At 43.4% G+C, this 14,402-nt stretch overlaps 2 protein-coding genes across 2 annotated transcripts in view; both read right to left on the bottom strand.

The window, feature by feature from the left end:
• Nucleotides 1-2,997, bottom strand: part of LOC309702756 (uncharacterized protein) — a 156,707-nt gene extending 153,710 nt beyond the window's left edge. The window contains exon 1 of the mRNA XM_082527392.1: nucleotides 2,859-2,997. The gene's annotated coding sequence lies outside the window, so the exon portion shown is untranslated. The remainder of the gene's footprint in view (nucleotides 1-2,858) is intronic.
• A 2,712-nt stretch (nucleotides 2,998-5,709) lies between these two features.
• LOC309703116 (H-2 class II histocompatibility antigen, E-S beta chain-like) lies at nucleotides 5,710-13,914 on the bottom strand (the record flags this gene model as incomplete). Its single annotated transcript, XM_082527827.1, has 7 exons — nucleotides 5,710-5,735; nucleotides 6,313-6,435; nucleotides 6,542-6,609; nucleotides 6,691-6,904; nucleotides 13,379-13,489; nucleotides 13,608-13,675; nucleotides 13,757-13,914. 7 exons carry the CDS (start codon nucleotides 13,912-13,914, stop codon nucleotides 5,710-5,712), a joined length of 768 nt encoding a protein of 255 aa, XP_082383953.1.
• Between the last annotated feature and the right edge of the window lie 488 nt (nucleotides 13,915-14,402).

Genomic DNA, 14,402 nt, shown 5'->3' with positions numbered 1-14,402 from the left:
TCATTCTCTAAACCTAAAAGAGAATTATGGATTTGATCAACTGGTCCCTGAGTGCTATTGACACCCTTTTCTCAACGAGAAGTCGGGGCTCGGGAGAGCCTGAGTGCCCTGGAGGGACTTTCCCTGCCGGTTACACGATGGACGGGTGGCAGAACTGGAGGACCGTGTGCCTGGCGGGACTGTCGATCGAGGACGCTGAAGATATCTACCTATTCGGAACCATGATAACAGGGTTCATGCTGATCGGCGTTGGCCTAGCCCTGCTTTATCGGAGAAATAAGAGAGCGGAACCGGCTGTTCAAACCCCCACATGGCTGCCCGCTGGATTCGAAGCGCGGGGACGAGGTGCGACCTCTCACAACGAACGTAATATGGTCAACACCTTGGAGACGCTTACAGCTGCTGTGAAGGCTCAAAACAACACCATTGAGCGTATGAGGGGAAACATCAGAGAAAGGCCTGCTCAAAATGACACCCTTGAGCGACAGTTGGAAAACATCGCGGAACGGATCACTGCAGTTGTGAAGTCTCAGAATCAAAAGACTGACAACACCTTGGAACTGAAGTTTGATACCATCATGGGGAGGCTCGCAGCTCTTCAACGCGAAGTTGAGGGACCTGTCTCAGAGTGCTAAAATTCGAGCTGCTCACAAAACAGAAATTAACAATATTCAACATTCGGACACCACGGCGCCAGCTGCAGGCCCAAGGCTGGAGCCCACCAAAACAACTCCCTGATAACGACTGTGTGATGACTATTCTTCCCGTCCCATGAAGGCCACCTGGGTTGGCTGGCAGACTGTTTACTTAGCCTGATAGAGCGAAGGACACTGTCTCCGCTGAACTCTGGACACGCACACACATACACTTACACTGATAAGCACACACTCATCCCCCCTCCCTTCCAAACGCCTTCGATGCTTGTTTCCTGAAGGGGCAGCACGGCGGGTCTGTGTGCCACGCTGGAATGGTAGCGCTGTGCGGGGCGGCTGCTGTGTTCGCTTCGGATTACTCCTCAACCCCCACCCACCCCTGTGGCTTGTCATGTCTTCACAATGTTGTGCTGTGGACATTTATGTGCTTCTTGTGCAGAGGAGTTTTTTTTTTTTTTTTTTTTTTGTTTCCTGTTCTCATGCTGTCCTACCATGGAAGCATAGCATGAGCAGGGGTCTCTTTTTTTCCTCTTGTACTTTCCCCAGTGTAGTGTACATTTCAATGTTTTTTTCTGATTCTACCAATCTCTGACCTGTATCCCCATGTAATGTTTGTGCTATATGTGTAAGGTCGGGGGGGGGGGGTCCTATTTCACTGCAGGGCAACCTGCATGTGACGAATAAAGCTTTGATTGATTGATTGATTGATAGTTACATTACTAGTTACTTCTCTCAAAAGTAACTCAGTTACTTCAAGTTACTCATTACTTTCAAAGTAACTAGTTACTAGGGAAAGTAACTTTGGTTTTACTCAGAATTCTCTTGTTAATGTGTTGCTTCCATAACTTTGCCAGTCTTCTAGCTTGCTTACTTGCCACAAGAGCACTGTGGCACCTACCAATAGAAAGGAAAAGATAATGTGCATATTTCCACGAGAGAAATCCCACGCCTGGACCGTCATTGACTGCTGCCATGATTCTAGCCTACGTCACAGCGTCATGTGCGCCTTTTACATCCAACACAAAAACTGCAGTCGTGGTGCTTTTGATTGTACTCAGAACTCGGAAATTCTGCCTTCTGAATAGGAAGATGTAGGTAACACCAGACTGCAGATGAGCTGCATACAGGGCTGGACTGGGACAAATAAATCGTCCCGGGCATTTTGACTAGAGACCGGCCCACCATTATAGGAAAAATCATAAAGCCTTTGAATGAAAACAAACGCTGTTGTGACAGTGATGTACACTGTTCTGATGGTATATATGCATCAATCAATCGTTTGTTGTAAGATTCAGATAATTATTTTTTAAAAGCTAGACATTTTAAATGAGAATAAGAAAGAAAAGTATTTCTTTGTGCCCACCTCTCCCTGTTAATGCCCTACATGGACCCCTGGCAACACTTTGCTAGATCTGCCCCTGCACAGTCACCAGCTGTCAGCTACTTAGAAAAGGATCCTGGTGTTATTTGTCTCTCAGAAACAGTTCCTAACTTCCCTTCAACTCATTCATGTCACCTAAAAGGTAAACCTGTTTCTCCATCACCTGTTCAGCTCTGATGATTCAGTAAGGACATCTCCTGGTTTCATCTTCATGTTTCCCTCTCACCAGATATCCAAACCATATCATGACCAGCAGCTTTTTTGCAGCTGTGGCTCCAGCAAACATCAGCTGATACTAGAAATTTATATTAAATAAATTCTAACAACAGCTGATCAAGCTTAAACGTGCTGCTGTTGTTTAGCGCGACATCGGCTGGTTTCCTCTTTCGGCGCAAAGTGAGCGATAAACAAACAAGAGAGCCAATCAGCTGATCATTGATCAGTTTTCATGATTGAAGTAGAAACGGGAGAGGGAGGGGGGAGAATGAGAGAAGAAGAGGCAGCTGTGCAGCAAAGACACAGAATAACTCCAGCTTTGTGTCTTTTTCATTGTAGCTGAATTACGGGACAAACTGTTCCTTTTCACCTCAATAAGAAACGCGTAATATTTTCTCTGAATACCAGACGGGACGGCTGGCAACTCTAATAACTTATGAACAAAATAAAGTTCAACATCATTAACTTCATAGCACCCACCCAGCTGTATAGAAACTCCGTCATGCTAGCTAGCACGCAGTATGGAAAAAGTTAGAATAACGAAAATAAACTCCACCTAAACTTGGTTCATATCTGACCCAGAGAGACTGCAGGTCATAACTTCTTACCTGAAGTTCAGTTCACACTTGGACCGGCGGCCGCCTCGGGTCTCTTTTCCTTCTGCGTCCCCTTTCCTTCATCCACCTGCTGGCCTCCACCACTTGCTAATGTTACTGAATCTGTGGAAGCTCCGCGATAGCCACCACACGAAGTAACGAGTCTATCTAAATCCCAGTAACGACTAACGCGTTCCTGATTTTGGCATAATAACTAGTTACCGTGCTCGTTACCACAATAATAACGTAGTTACTGTAACGCGTTACTTAATAACGCGTTAGTCCCAACACTGGTTATCTGCATTTTCATCAGCATAAGTGATTGAGCAGCAGATTAGAACAACATTTATACAATAAATCCCCAAATTAATACACGGAAATAGTGATCAAACCTGCTCCGACAATTTGAGTTTGTGTTCCTTCCGCTGCAGACTCTCTGCTGTTTAAACGTTTGAGAGCGAAGATTAGATATAAAACAAACAACAGACTCAGTCTACGTACACATTTGCTACGAGGCCAGCACGTACAGTGGTTGTGTCCTCTTTTAATATCATATATGTAAAATTGTTGTCTGACCTGCATCGATCCAGCCGCTCAGCGAATGGTTCAGTCTAACACATGCGCCAGTGAACCATTAAACTTCAGTAAAACTATGCAGTTCTGAAACCTAACTTTAATCTCAGCCAAACCGATTTGCTCAGTTGTAAATAAAACAGCGAAGTAAACTCAAGGAAAGTAACTCAAAACTCAGCTTTTATTGCTGGATGGCAAAACAAAACAAAAATCCAAATACATTTACATGACCAGGCAGACGGACCATACCGCATAAATGAGAGTAGATCACAACACAGACACAAAGACACACAGGGCTTAAATACACAGAGGGAGCAATCAGGGAATGGGTAACAGGAGGGAAACACAGCTGGGGCAAATCAGGCCTAACGTGACAAGGGGAAGCAAAACCAGACACATTAACATCAGACATGGACTTTCAAAGTAAAACCGGAAACATAACACAGACTCACAGGCAGGCACTATAACAAAGGGAACAGAGACGTGGGACCAGGGCAGACACAGACACTGACTGGACATGGGGATACAGCAGACAGGGGAGACAGCAACTATGGAACACAGACAGAAAACCAGAACACTAAAACTCCAACCAAACCCCACCCAGAGAACCTAACCTAAGAATAATCCTAAAACCCATAAACCAAAGCTAGAATATAATGAAATAACAAAATCAAAGAACCAAAAACACAAAACACTGGGTCAACGACCCAGGGACCCTAACAGACGAAGGCTGTCCCAATTCGAAGGCTGCTCGAAATGCGGCCCTCAAATGCGTCCTTCATTTCCCTGAATTTTAAGGACGTGGCAGTGTAGACTTCGTGGCCCAACATATCCCAGAATGCATAGCGCGGCGGTGAGTGTGGATAATTTTGCCGAAAAATAAAACGGCGGATGAGGGGCGCCCGAAGAGTAAACTTTAAGTAAGTACTGAATATTATGTCACTTATTTATGTGCAAATGTTTAATAACGAAGAACATTAAAACATTACTGTTGGTCACATGTCGGCAAAGTTATGTGACATTAGTGATGTTTGTACTAACTTGGTTTTAAAGCCTTTACTTTAAAATATTCAATAGCTGACCTTAATCTTACAGAGAATGATCAAAGCTCATGTAGAAACAAACAAACAAATGAACAAAAGATGTTCTCCTTCATTTCTGTCAAACAAAGCTGTATGACACGTTTCCAGCTGTTAGTATCATGGTTGCTAGGCAACCTGAGCAGCGCGACGGAGGCTAGACCGTCCCATTTCACAAGCTTCTGTTCTTAGCGGTCTTTGAATTAAATAATTAAGTAATTAAATCATTAATTAAATGTGTCAATAATCAATTAATTAAATGTGTCATAAATATTCATTTCATTAATTAATTATACATTTAAATTGTTTATTTAATGGTGCATTTAATTAATTCATTATGTCAGTCCTGGCATTCCATAAAATTCTTTAAAGTCTTTAATTCTGAGAAACTCTCTCCAAAGTCCTCTTTTTATACACAGTTTATACTCAGTAGGTCAGTCATGTTACTGACTTACTGCCAATTAACCTCTAAATGTTCCTCCAGCTGATTTGCTTTAGTACCACTGACTTTTCTAGCCTTTTGCTGCCTGAATACAAATCATTGAATTTTGTTTTTGTTTACACAAACAGAATGAGAAAAGATATAAATTACAATTTTGACTGGGAACTGCAGTTAAAGGTAATATTGTTGGGTGGGAGTATAAGTTCAAATGGCTGGTTTATTTATCAGCGGTGGTCTACCATTAGGTCAGCTCTTTCATGTTAGATTTGAGGATCAGCAGTGATGTAAATAACCAAAATAAACAAGAATCATGAATATTAAAAATATAGATAATTTTTTTAAATAACAGAATAACAAGACTTCTAACCTGGGCTGGTTTACCTTACTCAAACACTTTAATTTCTCAGTAAAACAAAAACAAACAAACAAAAGAAAAAAATATTTCTGACACAGTTACTTGTTCATCAAGAAATTAACAAAAAAGTGATCTAGAGAAACACCTTTTCGTGCTGCAGGACAGTGGTTTCATGGTCAGTATTTAAACTGGTGTAACGTGACATCGACGTGTTGATGCATGTAAATAAACACACAGGTGAAATTTTATGTTTATTGTGGTTTGAAGGCATCCATTAAAAATCTATACATGTGTTTAGTCATGGATCATGTTTAGAGTCGCCCATTCCAGAGATCACGAGTCTGCTGAAAAGCACATGAAGCAGCGGATTCTTATTCAATGAGAAAGAACCAGGATTAGGATCAGGATCCTGCCTTATTCATTGGAAAACAGAGTATGATCTGGATAAAGACACACAGAGCCAATAAGAAACTCATTATCCACATCAGGACAACTGGTCTCGATCAAACATCAACAAGAATGATTTCAGTGAAGTCCCCAGTGTAAAAGCATGGACAATGTCTGCTCTGAAAAACTGGTCTGAACTGGTGTGAAATCCCTCAACTCTGAGAAGGAGATGCCTGAGGCCTGAAGCATCTGAGGCTGTCTAAATAAGAGACTAATATCTAATCAGAGGACAGCAGATAAAGTATAGAGTTCAGAAAAATACACATGTGATTGTGGTAATCGTAATTAGCTTCAAATGCAATATTAGAATTAACAAATGTAATTAAAGCTCAGACTCAGGCCCTTTAGATGGAGAGCCAATCCTGACCTCTTATACAGGGATAGCTGGGATCTATCACATCTGACTGCAGCAGTGAAATTAGACTCTGGTCTGAACATGGACTTAAAATGTCTGAACTTCTGAGAAACTAAATTCACTAGCTGAAAGTGAATATAGAACACAAATAGTCAAATAAAAAGGCTGATATAAAGTAATGTCAACTGGTCTGTGAATGTGAGTCCTAGTCTAACCTCGGGCCTTCCACCAGTAGAGAAAAAATCCAGCCAGAAGTAAGATCAGACCCAGGGTCAGTATAGAGGCTCCAATAGCAATCAGCATGCTTGAGTCAGGTGTTGATTTATCTGAGGGGGTGAACAGACAGAGGGTAACAGGACAACAGACAGGTGAGCAGTCAGTTGCATATTTCTGTTTACAGACAGACAGACAGACAGACAGACAGACAGACAGACAGGTATTTACCCCAGTCAGTGATCAGAGGTTCCTTCAGGCTGGCATGCTCCACCACACAGGAGATGTTCTCTCCAGACCTTTCAACACAAACATTACTAACTCACAGACCACTCACAGAAGTGGACCTGGATCTGAATCTGGTTCCGATGTGGACTCACCTGGGTGTGTACTCCAGTTGGGAATGGGTCTGGTAGTACCAATCGCCATTTGGCATCTCTTGAGTGGAAGTGACATCAGAGGTGACCTTTTGTCCATCTCTGAGCCAGCTTACTTTGATCTTCCTGGGAAAGAAGTTGTAGACGCTGCAGACCAACATAGCAGGATGTTGACCAGAAAGCGGAGTCTTGGACTTAATTCTCACACTGGGCCGAACTAAAAACCACACAGACATTATATTTCCATTGTGGCAATATTATGTGTGATGGTATTTTTCAGGTGCTTTATTAACAATAAAATTTACAGTTGCAAGAATACATGTCATACCTATGCAGAATCATCTGTAATCTACCTACAGAAAATGTGTTAGCTGTCAGAGTAAAGGCATGATTTCCTCTGTTTGTAATTAAACAAATTAGAAATGCGTAATTGGCAGTCCACAAATATAATCAAACAGTATATGAACGACTTTGGTCTTTGCGATGCATGGCGCTCTCTTCACCCCACCAGTAAGGAATATACTTTTTTCTCGCATGTTCATCACTCTTACTCTCGTCTGGATTATTTTTTGGTCAGCAGCTCACTGCTGTGTGACATTTCAGACACTGAGATTCATCCTATAGCTGTCAGCGATCATGCTCCTGTATCTTTAACACTAATGCACAAGAATAATACTACGCCAAGTAAAAACTGGAGATTTAATATATCACTACTTAAAGATGAAGACTTTATTAAATACTTTAAAAAGGAATGGACTTCATATTTAGACTTTAATGACACTCCCGGAATATCTGCTTCTGTTCTATGGGAAGCAGGGAAAGCTGTGATGAGAGGTAAAATAATTTCTTTCTCATCACACAAAAAGAAAGAAGAAAACAAAAATATTCAGGAATTAGAAAAGAACATCAAATCACTAGAAGAAGCCTACGCGTCCCACCAAGATCAGGAAACATTGAACAAAATATGCAAAACAAAACTAGAATTAAATGAAACTATTAATAAAAAAACACAATTCCTTATACAAAGACTTCGCTTGCAGAATTTTGAACACAGTAACAAATCAGGTCGATTTCTAGCTAACCAGCTAAAAATAAATAAAGAAAAAACAACTATATGTGCTGCTAAAGATTTATCGGGGAACACAATATATGATCCTGGAAGAATAAACAACATTTTTAGGGATTTCTATGAAACTTTATACTCACCACAAATAAACCCATCTAAAAATGAAATTGATCTGTTTCTTGACAACGTAACTCTTCCAAAATTACTAGACAGTCAAGCAATGGAATTGGATTCGCCACTGACGCCAAGTAAATTCCAGGAAGCCCTGATAAGTATGCCCAATAATAAGGCTCCAGGTCCAGACGGCTTCCCTGCAGAATTCTACAAAGAATTCTGGACAATTTTGGCACCAGTATTCCACAGCATGTTGCAGGAAATCGAGGAAAAGGGCAGACTACCACCAAATATGAATTCTGCCAACATTAGTCTCCTGCTAAAACCAGGCAAAGACCCTTTATTTCCCTCAAGCTATCGTCCAATTTCTCTTTTAAATGTAGACCTTAAAATAATCTGCAAAGCTCTCTCAAAGAGATTAGAGAAAATGACCCCCCTCTTAATTCATCCTGACCAAACTGGTTTCATAAAAGGTCGGCACTCCTCAACAAACACTCGTAGATTACTTAATTTAATAGACTACTCATACGATAAAAACATCGAAGCCATAATATTATCTCTAGATGCAGAAAAAGCATTTGAGAGAGTTAATTGGAAATTTTTATTCGCAACTTTACACAAATTTGGTTTTGGAAACTCTTTCATAAACTGGATAAGAATATTATACAATTCCCCAACGGCTCGTATCAGAACAAATGACCAGACATCCTCCAGCTTCTGTCTCCTGAGGGGCACCAGACAGGGATGCCCACTCTCCCCCTCACTTTTTGCAATTTTTATCGAACCTCTAGCAGCAGCATTTAGACAGGCTACAACAATTAAGGGCATAAAATGTAAGAACATAGAACATAAAATCAGTCTCTATGCGGATGATGTGTTGCTTTTTCTGCAAAACACACAAACCAACCTCTCTGAGGTAATTACTTTAATAAACTGGTTTTCAAGAGTTTCAGATTATTCAATTAACTGGCCAAAATCTACAGTTCTCCCCATTAACTGCTCCTTCCATAATTCTTCCTCTGCCCCACTGCAATCCGGAAATATTAAATATTTAGGTATTAATATCTCTCCTAAGCTTTCAGACTTAACTAAACTAAACCACATCCCACTTCTAAAGAAAGTAGAAGGCGATCTGACTAGATGGAAATCTTTACCCATATCACTCATGGGAAGGGTCGCCACTATAAAAATGATGATCTTGCCAAAAATAAATTACTTATTTTTGATGATCCCTAACAAACCATCACAAGATTGGTTCAGATCTCTGGATTCATATATTTCCAAATTCCTTTGGAAAGATAAACCCCCGCGTATTAGCTTAAAAACGCTACAAAGAACCAAGGATAGAGGAGGATTAGATCTGCCTAATTTTCACCAATACTTCTTAGCCAACAGGCTTCAGTTCATCTCAGAATGGTTAAAACATACCTTCTTAGTTGAGCCCTGGCTAGATGTTGAACAGGCACTATGCAATGATCTAGAGATTTCAGACCTACCATTTATTAGCTCAAACATCAAAAGACATGAATGCTTTAAAAGTATCAACATCAGCTTTTCTCTAACAGCATGGTGGGAGTTTCTAAAAATAACGGAGTCTTCATTAATCCCATGCAAACGTACACCTATCTGGAATAACCCTGACATATTACAAAACAATAATATGATTAATTTCCCAGAATGGAGTTGTAAAGGAATTAAATACTTAGAACATATATTAGAGGGAACAGAATTTATTCCATTTGACAGACTAGTTGAACAATATGGGATCAACAAGACAAGGTTTTTAGAATATCAACAAATTAAATCCATAGTAAAAAAGAAATTTAACCTCAGTCAAGTTGAATTACAAACACCACTAAGTGCGGCACATTTTCTTACTCTTAAATCCCCCAAATTATTATCTAAAATATACAGAACACTTTCTAAATTAGATGAATCAATATCCCTTCCTACTGCAAAGTGGGAAGCAGATTTATCAGTCAACCTAGACCAAAACTTCTGGTCTCAGATTTGCTTAAAAACTTTTAAATTAATTAAAAATCCCAGTCTGCAATTAATACAATACAAAATACTTCATAGAGTGCACTATACAGGTCATCGGATGTTCAAGATGGGCTTTACATCTTCCAACAACTGCTCACACTGTCAAGGCAATACACCAGACAATTACATCCACGCTCTTTGGTTCTGTCCACCAGTGCAAAAGTTTTGGCGCGAGATATGTGAAGACTTATCAAAATGTCTGAAATGTAACATTCCAACCTCCCCCTTAGTGTGTTTGTTGGGCAGCTTAGATAATGTCACTTCAGAAAAGAATATAGCCCATATGATCTTCACTGCCCTATGCATAGCCAAGAAAACAGTCCTCATGAACTGGAAAAATAAAAATAATCTTAATTCTAACCAATATAGAAATTATCTATTAGATTACATTAGTCTTGACACAGCCTCTGCCACCACATTAGATCAATTGCTCTGGGCCCCTTTTATCAGCTCCATCACCTAGTGGGGGTGGGGGGTCATAGTTTGGTCCCGCCTTCACTGTTGTGATTGGTGAGGGGGTAGGGACAGGCTTAGGGCGTCGGGGGGTTCCCCGGAGGCATCTTCCTTGGGGGGCTCAACCCGGGGTAGCGGTCACGTCCGGTTGAGGGCTCTGTTGGCTCTCAGGTGACTGTTTCCTCGCGGCTGCGTGCAGCGGGGCTAGGGGAGGGTCTGTGCTGACGGACGCGGGTTACTGACCTGGCAACCTGGCTGCCCCTGGGTGGGTCCGGGATGGGCGTGAGGTTCTGGGGGCGCTCCGTCTCTGGGCTGGGGCCCGGGCCGGGCCTCGGGGGCTCGGGTCCTGGTTGGTGTGTTGCCGGGGTTGTGGGCGGGTGGGTGCATGGGGGCCCGGCCCTGGAGCAGGGTGCCGCCGGTGCATCGAGCCGCCTGGGGGGCTCTTCAACTGGTGGGGGGGATGGTCACATCTTGCAGGAGCTTTCTTCTCTCAGGAACTCTCTGCAGGAGGGGGAGATACAGGAGAGGTGGAGGAAGATCTCAGCCTGGGCGTTTACCGTCTTATGTAGTCTGGAAGATGTGTGGTTGGTGGGGTGGGTGCAGTTTTCTCTGTGGTGGGGTTGGGTGGACTGTCCAGGGCTCTGTGGAGCCGGGGGGCGCTACTGCACTGGGCTCCGGTCTGATGGGCCTGGGCCCCCCTTCCCTGGCGGGTCGCGGAGGGTGGGAGTGCCTACTGGGGTCAGCGGGGGAGCTGGCCCCAGGGAGGGGTTACCTGCCCCTCCCTTCCTTCCCTCCCCATCTCCAGCTGCCTCCCTCTTCCCGCTCCTCCACAACCACCCACACATGCAGGGCCTTGGAGTGGGGGTATGTCACCAGGGTGCAGAGGAGGCTACCCCCCCCCCCCCCCCCCCCTGTCCCCTTCTGGCTGCCTCTGCCTCAATTTTATCCCACAACTTAGACATTCACATTATTCACACTCTCATTACACATACATATAGGATCTTGGGGGTGGGCACAATCACGGAGTCCAAATCACCATCAGGGTGTATACCTCACCCCTGACGTCGTTGCCCACCTCTCAATTTTAAATACACTTAGTCATTGAGGGTTAGCAGGAGGGACTATGCACTTACCTGCTGCTCCTTGGCAGGTAGCTCCATGCCCTCCTGGGTTTTAATTGCACCTTAGAACACATATGCATCAACACTACAATGAGCGGGTGGAGGGAGGTTTGGAGTCTTCTCCCACCCCCATTCTCTGCGGCCTGCTGGAGCAGGGGGGCTAGGACTAGGAGGAGGAGTTGGCCGTCCGACTGCGGTCTGGGGTGTGGGGCCTCCCTGCTGCTGCGGAGTCGGGGTGGTCTGCCTCTCCCCACCGCAGGGAAAAGGGTAACACCACCTGGGTCTGGGTGCAATTCCCCCCTCCAGGGGCAAGGGTACCTAGACCCGGTTTGTAGAGTACGCTTGGGGAGTGTGATTGTGTGTACAGCGTCTCTTTATGTCTGTCTCCACGTTGGTTGAGTGTGGAGTGAGTGCATATGAGAGCATGAGGGTGGGAATGGATGTTTGTGTCTGTGTGTGCCTGTATGTCTGTGTCTATATGTCAGGTTGGGTATCAGACGCCACCTCTCTGGGGACACCTCAGGCCCTCCAAGGTTTGGAGGCCTATCTCCACCCACCACCACTTCCCCTGCCGGTGGCGGACTCCCTCAGGTGTCGGTGTGTTGGTGGTTCTTTGTGTCTGGGGGTGGGCGTCCGGGTACACACCGGCTCACTCCTTGGCGGCCGCTTGTCGGGGCCTGGGGCTCGCTCGGGCCCCTTTGGAGGTGGGGTGCCCCCGGCCTCTCGGCCTAGGGCTCGGTCACTCAGGCGCAGCTGGGGGCCGGCGGAGCTCACGGGCGTGTCACTGCAACTCCCCCTGACTTCTGCTCCGCGGCTGCTGGGCGAGCCCTCATCTGGGACTCTCCTCAGCTCTTACTGGGACAGTGGCGCGGCTGCCCCTCTGTTGGTCTTCCATGGTCTCTTGTGTTCTGGGGGCCTCTGGATGTCTGGAGTTTTGATCTCCTCCATACCCGCTTCACACCCTGGAGGACGGGGCTGTGGCCCCCCCACACTCCCTAGCAGATCATTACATGGAGAAACCTTTGGAATGCAAGCATGCTGATCCACACAGGTATGCACACATGGGTATTCACAGACGCGGACTAAAGCTTTCTTGGCTGCTGCCTCAAAGCACACTGTGCGCTGTCTATCTTGCGTGCTGCACAATATCGTTTATTACTTAGTAAATACTGATATCTATGACTAGCTAGTTTATTGTGATGGTGCTTTGTTTTCTCTATTATTATGTTGCTCTTTGTTGTTTGCTGTCTCCTCTGTTTGTTTTTGTTTGTTTGTTTGTTTGTTTGTTTTTTTTTTCTCCATACAGGTGACCCAGGAGTTTTTTGTTTTTTTTTGTCTCTCTTCCCCCCCTTCTCACCGTCTCTTCTCCCCTTTGGTTTTCTTTCTTTCTCTCCCCCTCTCTCTCTCATTCATTCCCCCTGTCCTATTTATTAAAAAAAAAAAAAAAAAAAAAAAATGACAAAGGATGAACTGAAGCTCTGCCATCACGTAATGTCGCATACTGCTGTTTCTGATATCATTTAGAAAAAAAAAAAAAAAAAAAAAAAAAGAGGACAGCAGATAAAGTATAGAGTTCAGAAAAATACACATGTGATTGTGGTAATCGTAATTAGCTTCAAATGCAATATTAGAATTAACAAATGTAATTAAAGCTCAGACTCAGGCCCTTTAGATGGAGAGCCAATCCTGACCTCTTATACAGGGATAGCTGGGATCTATCACATCTGACTGCAGCAGTGAAATTAGACTCTGGTCTGAACATGGACTTAAAATGTCTGAACTTCTGAGAAACTAAATTCACTAGCTGAAAGTGAATATAGAACACAAATAGTCAAATAAAAAGGCTGATATAAAGTAATGTCAACTGGTCTGTGAATGTGAGTCCTAGTCTAACCTCGGGCCTTCCACCAGTAGAGAAAAAATCCAGCCAGAAGTAAGATCAGACCCAGGGTCAGTATAGAGGCTCCAATAGCAATCAGCATGCTTGAGTCAGGTGTTGATTTATCTGAGGGGGTGAACAGACAGAGGGTAACAGGACAACAGACAGGTGAGCAGTCAGTTGCATATTTCTGTTTACAGACAGACAGACAGACAGACAGACAGACAGACAGACAGGTATTTACCCCAGTCAGTGATCAGAGGTTCCTTCAGGCTGGCATGCTCCACCACACAGGAGATGTTCTCTCCAGACCTTTCAACACAAACATTACTAACTCACAGACCACTCACAGAAGTGGACCTGGATCTGAATCTGGTTCCGATGTGGACTCACCTGGGTGTGTACTCCAGTTGGGAATGGGTCTGGTAGTACCAATCGCCATTTGGCATCTCTTGAGTGGAAGTGACATCAGAGGTGACCTTTTGTCCATCTCTGAGCCAGCTTACTTTGATCTTCCTGGGAAAGAAGTTGTAGACGCTGCAGACCAACATAGCAGGATGTTGACCAGAAAGCGGAGTCTTGGACTTAATTCTCACACTGGGCCGAACTAAAAACCACACAGACATTATATTTCCATTGTGGCAATATTATGTGTGATGGTATTTTTCAGGTGCTTTATTAACAATAAAATTTACAGTTGCAAGAATACATGTCATACCTATGCAGAATCATCTGTAATCTACCTACAGAAAATGTGTTAGCTGTCAGAGTAAAGGCATGATTTCCTCTGTTTGTAATTAAACAAATTAGAAATGCAAATTTCAAATCAATTTTATTTATATTGCTCCAAATTACAACAGTTGTCTCAAGGTGCTATTGTAAGATAAAAACCCTACATTAATACACAGCAAATTCAAAAGTGTTAAATTTTTTGGTGTTAATAGTCTCCTTGCAAAAGTAGAGTTAATTTTACTCTAAGCAGAGTCACATTCTTTTAATGTAACTCTGAGGCGTAAAATGATAGTAGTTAAAATCGAGT

Source organism: Aulonocara stuartgranti, assembly GCF_965226115.1.
Source record: "Aulonocara stuartgranti genome assembly, chromosome: 3".
Taxonomy (NCBI): Eukaryota; Metazoa; Chordata; class Actinopteri; order Cichliformes; family Cichlidae; genus Aulonocara; species Aulonocara stuartgranti.
Note: the sequence above shows the minus strand (reverse complement) of the source record. Positions and strands in the feature narration are given on the sequence as shown.